This window comes from Eutrema salsugineum, unplaced genomic scaffold (assembly GCF_000478725.1).
Source record: "Eutrema salsugineum unplaced genomic scaffold, Eutsalg1_0 scaffold_9, whole genome shotgun sequence".
NCBI lineage: Eukaryota > Viridiplantae > Streptophyta > Magnoliopsida > Brassicales > Brassicaceae > Eutrema > Eutrema salsugineum.
Window position 1 is genome coordinate 7,694,262 of NW_006256342.1, and position 8,203 is coordinate 7,702,464.

An 8,203-nucleotide genomic window follows, 5' to 3' on the forward strand; every position below is an offset into this window, starting at 1 on the left:
ATCACCCGCCACCATGGATTTGACGAGCATGTCGTCTATGTACACCTCCATTGTGCGTCTGAGCTGGTCGTCGAACATCTTGTTCACGAGGCGCTGATAGGTGGCTCCGGCATTTTTGAGCCCGGACGGCATGACCTTGTAGCAGTATGTTCCGCGGTTCGTGATGAATGTTGTCTTCTCCCTATCGTCGGGGTGCATGAAGATTTGATTGTAGCCAGAGAAAGCGTCCATGAAAGAGAGCAGCTCGTTCCCCGCTGTCGCCTCGACGACCTGGTCGATTCTTGGAAGGGGGAAGCAGTCCTTCGGGCAGGCCTTATTGAGGTCGGTGAAGTCCACGTAGACTCTCCACTTGCCGTTTTTTTTTTTGACCACGACCGGGTTTGCGAGCCAATCCGGATATTTCACCTCGGTGATTTGCCCGGCTGCCGTTAACCTATCCACCTCGTCATTCACGGCTTGAGCGCGCTCGGCGCCTAACTTTCGCCCCTTCTGCTTGATAGGCTGGAAGGTCGGGTCGACATTAAGTTCGGGGCTGCATATGGCCGGGTTGATGCCGGGCATGTCGCTGGTTGACCAGGCGAAGCTCGAGACGTTCTGCTTGAGGAACCCGATGAGCTCGGTCTTGATGCTTTCTTTCAGGTCAGCCCCGATGCCAACGCAGCGGTCGTTGTGATCGGGGTCGATGTTTACTTGGACGATGAGATCTCAGAGAGGGCGATCTGCTTCGCTTGGTTCCCCTGGCAGCTCGGGACCAAGTATGTTGCAGGCAGGAACTCCGTTGTGGCTTATCGTGGCGCACAGCTGGGTGCGGGCAGCATTGCGGAGCTTGTGCTCGATAATGAAGCACGAGCGCGAGATCCTCTGGTCGCTCCGGACTGTGAACGTGCCGGCCTGGTTGGGGAACTTGAGGCACTGGTGGTAGGTCGAGGTGACCGCCTTCATTGAATGCAGCCAAGGAGTTCCAAGGATGATATTGTATATAGCTGGACGGTCGATGACGGTGAATTTGACTATTTTTGTTACCCGACCTACGTAGACCGGCAGCTTGATCGTCCCTATCGATGTGATAGTATCCCCTGCGAAGCCGGTCAGGGGAGTGAGGGTCGGCTTCATCTCGACGCCGTGTAAGTCCATCTTCTTGAGGGCTTCTTTGAAGATGAGATCTACCGAGCTGCCTGTGTCGACAAGTACCCGAGTCACATCGCAGTCTGCTACGCGAATTTGGATGACGAGGGGGTCGTTGTGAGGTTGGTCGACTCCCTCGGCGTCCTCCTCGGAGAACGTTATTCCTTTATCGCTCATGTCCTGAGCGTTGGTTGCTCTGATCTTTGCCACCCACATCTCTGTCGGGGTGGACTTTCGCTCGTGGACTTTGATCAAGCGAACCGAATCGTTGCAGGACAATAGGCCGCCCATGATCATTCCGATCATTTTCCGAGCCGGCGGTGGGGACGCCTGTCTCTGAGGTGCGACCTGCTGTTGCTGTTGTTGATGGACGGGCTGGACTCTATCATTCTCGCGAGAGGGAGAGCGCTGGCGGTGATTATCTTGTTGAGCTCGGTTGTCTTGACGACGCCGGTTATCATTACGACCTCGGCCGCGTGGTTGCTGCTGGAGGACTCTAATTCCCCCCTTTTGGTACTGAGCAAGGAGAGCTTCCTGAAGTTTGCGGCACTGCTCGGTTGAGTGCCCCTTCAGTTGGTGATACTCGCAGAACGCCTGGTTGTCTCTGGTAGCAGGAGCGGCAGCTCGCTCTTGGACGACCTGAGCCGGGGGCGGCGACTGGGCCGGCGGCGGAGCCTCGACGGTGCGATACCATTTGTTTGATGGGAGAGGTTGCTGATAATACTGCTGCGATGAGCTGGGTACGACCATCCCAGGTCGGTTATACTGCGTATCGACTGCACAGTGGGGGCTGTCTACGCGGAAGACGGCTTGAGCTTCTTCGACAGGACACGAGGTCAACGCGTCGCTGATGAGAAAAGTTTCGGCCTGCCTGCGCTGATATTCCTCGTCGTAGTGCTGGCGGGGTTCGTGGTATTCGTCCTGAGCCCTTTCCTTTTGAGGTGGATTTTTCTGGGAAGCGAGCTTCCTAAGACTTGCCTTCTCCTCCTCGATAACCCGGCGCGGTGTAATGCGTCTTCCAGAGTGTGCGGCGCGTTGAGCTTTAGTTCGTCTTTGAAGGCCGAGTCGAAGGGCTGGGATGGCGGACTCGTCCGACACTGAGGCGCGGAAGGCCGTCGCTTTGAAGCGCTCGATGAACGACCGGAGGGACTCTTTCGGTCCCTGGCTCAAGGCCCAGAGATTGGCGGTTGAAGCAGAACGCTGGATAAATATGGAATAATGTTTGAGGAAGGCGGTCGAGAGCACCTTGAAGCTATCGATCGAGTGCGTCTCCAACCTGGAGAACCAAGTCAGGGAGGGGCCGACCAGGTTTTCCACGAAGAGTTGGCAGTGTCCGGCCTCGCGCTCTTCGGGCGTGAAGTGAGCTCGTCCCATGGCGATGGTGAATGCCGTTAGATACTGCGTGGGGTCAGTATCTCCGGCGTAAGGTGGGAGCTTCACTTTGCTGACGTGGCGGAAAGGGGTGGAGGCAATTCGGTGCGTGAACGGTGTGTTTTGCGTCTCCTGCAGGACACGATCTATTTCGGGGGCCGAACTCGTGGCTCGGTGGACCTTGGAGTTCATTTTGCGAATTTTCGCCTCGACGGCCTCGATCTCCGCATCACGGTCTCGCTCTGCGGCCATCTGTCGAAACGCCTCCGGGCTAGAATGCTGAGGGCGCATTTCGGCCGAGCGATTTGCCAACTAGGCGGGTCTCCGACTTGGTCCGGCTGACTCGGTTGGTGAGTCGCCGAAGAGGTTCCTTTGCAAGAGTAGCACTTCTGAGCGGTGGGCTTCCTCGAGGTCGTGCTCGACCGAGGACCTAGGATTCTCTAGTTGGTTTGCGTGGGCTCTGCGCCCTGCCGTGAGCTCGGCGAATCTCCGATCGGTTTGGCGGGTCATTTCGTCCATTCGGTCGAGCAAGGAATGGAGAAGAGGAGCCAGGGCGTGGTCTCCGCTTGCCGGAGTGGTCCTTTCGGCTGGGGCCTGTAGGGTGGCATTTCTCGGACTCGCGGGTAACTCCATTGGCTCCGGGATTTGACGGGGAGCGCTGCTTTCTAGTTCGGACTCCAAGAGGAGCGGCGGTGCTGGTAGCTGCGATGCAGGCACTCTGGTCTCTATTGGTATGGCAGCCTCCTTAGGGTGGACAACCGACGAGGGCGGCGTGAGCGCTGCGGGTGTCGTGGTTGTCGACTTGGCTGTCACTGGTGATGATTTTGACATTCCTGAGGTTGAGGGCGGTGTTCCTGCCATTTCCAAATCTCTCTTGTGCGTGTAGAAAATCTCTAAACCCCCCTCTTTCTAGCGCCAATTGTTGATCCTTGAGATCACTAAGTACATTTAACAGATGATGAGAATGATTAGAGATGATTTCGGGGTGAGATTTTCGTATAATAAGAGTGATTTAGTTAAGGGGGAAGAGAAAGTGTCAGCTCGGAAACGTAAAGGGTGTTTGCAAGGAGATAACAACTGGTGTTTCGAACTAAGTCTGGAGCAGGTCCAGTTCGGTGCTTTTATTATCGTTACAGCGAGCTCGGTAGAGAGACAAGTGTATTAAAGTAGAGAGAGTAATAAATTCTTTTTTCGGATCCCCTCATAAATGATCTATGAAGAGTATTTATAGCAGGAGTTGGGAGACGAGTTTCCTCCAAATCAGGTCGACGTGGCAGCTTCAGCGCATCTCGCGGGTATGGTGTCTCGAGCCGCGCGTCCGAACCACTCCGCGGCATGTGATGATGGTCCTTCGCCGAGCTACTTGCGTGCTTAGGCTACTGTAGACGAACTGCTCTTACACGTGTCAGGTTCTGCTCGGCTTGACGCACTGTAGATCGGCGTCGTAATGATGACGATTTGGCGGGACCATGCTGACCGGGCTCGTTGACTTTGGCTGGGTTTTTGGTTGACTTGGTCTATGGGCTTTATTGTCCAAGATGGGCCTAGCTAATTGGGGGTGCTAAGCCCACCTCCAACAGGTGAGAGACTTACATTACATGATAGATAAATTGTTCTTTCCATCCTCAAGATTCGATTTCCGAATCTCACAAACTTGTCCTAAAACATTCTTACAGACCCAGAGCCGTGCTTAATGAAGAAAAAATAAGACATTTGCCTTGGGCCTCCTTAATATTAAGCAAGTTTTAGGGCTTCCAATTTTTTATATTTTTATTTAGTATATTGGTCAATATGTATGTTTGTGTTATTTTTTGTGGTTGAAAATTTATTATAAATTAAAAAAAAAGCATTAGTAATCTATAATATATTATAAATAATATTTAAATCTAATTTACAACTTATACTCCATTTTATAGATATTATAGCAAAATGAAGTATTTTTTTAGAAATAATTATAGCAAAATGGAAAAAAAAATTTGTCATTTGTCTTAGGCCCCTATCACTCTAAGCAAGGCACTGTACAGACCCTAAATATACTAAGAGTATATATTAATTTTCACGTACAAAAAAGTCATTAAATTCCTTCATAGTCATTTTGTAATATTTGTTATTTCCCAAAACATTTGCTAATCCAATTTTGTACCACGATTTCAAAATAATCTCATGATTTGAACTCAAGTAATAGATTGGAATGAAGTTGGCTTATAGATTTTAGGTTCACGACTGACAAGCAGCGCCAGCTTAAGTGTAAGCTTCAGTGCAAAGGTGAACAGTTCACCTGCCTTGGGGTCTATTGACACAAGAGTGTCCTATTTGTTTTTTTTTTTTTAAAGATTTTCAATAATTTTTTATAAATATATACCAAATAAAAATAACAGTGCAGTATTTGGTTTTCAATTATTTTAAGAATTCTTAAAATTTTTAATACATTCTAACTATTGCTAAAATTTCTAACCCGTTCGTCTGTTAAAATACCATTTTATCCATCTTCTTAATTCACCATGTACCATATACAAATGGACATGATATACTGTATTAGGGGCAAGCTCGAATTTTTTCGGCTTGTACAGTTGTACATACAGTAACCAAAGTCTTTAAAAAATATCGACGTGTCTAAATCCTAGTGAAATTACAAATAAGTGATGATATGGATGCCGAAGTCCCAAAAAATCAGATGAAATTCAGAGATATTTGCATGGTAAGTCACTTTCCCTGACTTTCCTTACCATTTTGACTTTCCCTTTTCCGTTTTGTCTTCAATGAAAATTTTAGCTATGTTTCGTAGGGTTGTTTTGAAAAAAGGACGTTTTTAACTTTTAATTTGAGGAAAGGGAAGTTTTAAGTTTTAATTAGTCGGGGTAGGGACATATTTTCATAATGGCAAACTTACTCTTCTTTCTGAGAGAGAGAGAGAGAGACAGAGCAGTCTGTTCCTAGAGAGAGACAGAGGCAGAAAATACCGTGGGTCCCAGGCGTAGTCTACCTCCGCGCGCGTATCAGCCGGGAAGAGAGTACTCACGCGCATGTTTGGGTCGTTTTTTGGGCCTGATTTCGAATTTAGGAATGAAATTCCCAAAAACCACCTAACTGGACCTCGGTTATGGGCCGAAAACTACCCAAGTAATTACACGAAAAAACTACCCTTCCCATTCCCTTTTTAATTTTAGCGGGAAAAATTGTGGTTAATTAGGGATAATGGAGATAAATTGGTTAAAATAAGAAACAAAGTACCCTAACCAAATTAAAAACCCTAGTTTTCCTTTCCAGAAGATGTTGAAATTGAAGGGGAAATTATGCGATGATCTAGAGGACAACAACCACGGTTAGTTACTTAATCCTATTATTGTACACCCATAGATTTGTCATTGTTATTTTCGATTTTTTTCGGTCTGGTGTTCGCCATTTGCCAGTAGTTTTATAGATATGGTGTTCGCGAATTGCAGTGGATGCGTTCATTCTTGTTATGGCGGGAACGTGGATAAAGTACTATACAGGAGAATGGGATTTCAAAATGGACATATCTCGTCGTGGCAGGTGCATAAATTGCAAAGATGTGTCCGGACCAGATGATTTGAGAAATCTGATTGCGCATGAGTTCGGATTAGACACAAGAGTTGTTTCGGTGGAGATTTCCTACTGGTTTGATGATGTTCTAGCTGAGCTTAATGGTGATGGGAGTTGTCCATGTGTAATAGTTACTCCTCGAGAGTACAAATTCTTCCTTTCGCTGCATAAGGCTGACAAGTCTGTGAATTTATTTGTCACATTCAAGGAGTCAGTAAATGGTAAAATGGTGAGATTGAAACGGAAAGAAAGTCTTGAAGTTCAAATTGCGAGGGAACGGCGAAAGTCCTTAGGGCCAACAAACTTCATAGCCTCTTCTTCGGCAGAGTCTAGTCAACCCGATGATGAAGCAGATGATGAAGATATCGATGATTGTTTGCTGATAGCACGTGCGAGTCAGCTACCTGCGATTGTTCTCTCCGAATATAATATTACAGCCTCGTACTGGAAATGCTGGAAAGCTAAGGAGCTGGCTATATACTCTGCTCACGGAACAGAGGAGACTTCTTTCAAATTATTACCGATTTACCTCCATGTGCTCAAGTATGCTAACCCCGGCACCATAACGCATTTGATAACCGAGAGCGAGAGAGATGAAAAAGAAGGAAAATGTATTACCAGGTTTAAGTCTGTATTTATGGCATTGACTGCGTGTATATCTGGATGGAAACATTTGAAACAAGTAGTTGTTGTTGATGGGACTCACTTCACTGGTAAGTATAAGGGTTGTCTATTTACGGCCAGTGGACAAGATGCTAATTACCAGGTATTTCCAATAGCGTTCGCCGTTGTTGATGCAGAGTCTGACAAGACGTGGATGTGGTTCTTTGAGAAGTTGTTAGAAATAATTCCAGATTCCTCTGATCTTACTATTATCTCGGATAGGCACGGTGGAATTGCCAAAGCTAAAAAGAAATGGTATCCACAGTCACACCACGGTGCATGTCTTGTCCATATCCAGAGAAATGTTCACGGTAAATACAAAGGTTCCGGTCAGAAAGGGTTGGTCGGAAAGGCTGGAGAAGCGTTCACAGATTCTAATTTAAGGAAACTATACGCAAGGCTGAAGGATGTTGATTATGGTTGTTGGGAGTACATGGAAAAAATCCCTCTTGCGCTGTGGACTAGATCACACTTTTCTGGTCAGAGGTATAATATGACCTCCAGTAACATTGCAGAGTCTCTGAACAATGCACTATTAGCTCCAAGAGACAGTCCAATCGTTGCAATGCTAGAATTTATCAGGCGAATGTTAAGTAGGTGGCTTGAATGCAGAAGAGAGACCATTCAAAAGATGGATGGTGACATTACAGAAGAGGTTGACAAGTTAATGAACCTGCAGCAGCAAAAATCTGATGCACTTTCGGTTCAAGGCATTTCTTTGTGGGAGGTTGAAGTGAGTTCTGAGTTCGGTGTACGGAGACTTGTTGATCTCCTAAACAAAACATGCTCATGTCTAGAGTTTCAGACATTGAAATAACCTTGCCGACATGCAATGGCCGCGGCTAGGCTTCGCCAAGTGGAGTACAGCAGTTTGGTTGATCCAATTCTTAAGAAATCAATTTGGAGTGCAACAGTTTGTGGCAAAATCCTACCAGTGCCCGACCCTGACGACATTCGTATCCCAGCAGAGGTGTGTGACCTTAATATTATGCCACCTAAGGCAAAACGTCCATCAGGAAGGCCTATGACGAAGAGAAAACTTTCAGCAGGAGAGTATCCTCAGGTTAGTGGACACTAAACATATATTTTTTTCCCAGTGATACTGATTACTGATTAATGATTACTGATATACGCTGTTGCAGGTTGCGAAAAAAAAGAAGCCAAACAAATGCTCTAGATGTGGAAATGCCGGCCATAACCGGGCAAAATGCAAGGAACCATTGGGTTGACCGGGTGTGGCTTTTGTGTGTCTCTTGATGTTTTTTTTGTGGGGATGTTGCTTTGTTTTTTGGGTTTATTTGTAGCGTACACTATGTTTCCCTATATTTAAACTTGGAAAGGCATGAACTATGTTTAATTTGTTATGAAATTATGATGTTTACTGGTCAGGGTTTAGGGTTTAGACGGTGGACATGTTGCTATGTTTTTCGGGTTTGTTTCTAGCGTGTACACCCTTGACGGTGGACACTGTTTGTGTACA

The 8,203-nt window shown here is 46.8% G+C and overlaps 1 protein-coding gene across 1 annotated transcript; it reads right to left on the reverse strand.

Annotated features, from left to right (window-relative positions):
- Nucleotides 1-705: 705 nt before the first annotated feature.
- Nucleotides 706-2,787, reverse strand: LOC112085125. The gene has a single exon (XM_024154146.1). It carries the CDS (start codon nt 2,785-2,787, stop codon nt 706-708), a length of 2,082 nt encoding a protein of 693 aa, XP_024009914.1.
- Between the last annotated feature and the right edge of the window lie 5,416 nt (nt 2,788-8,203).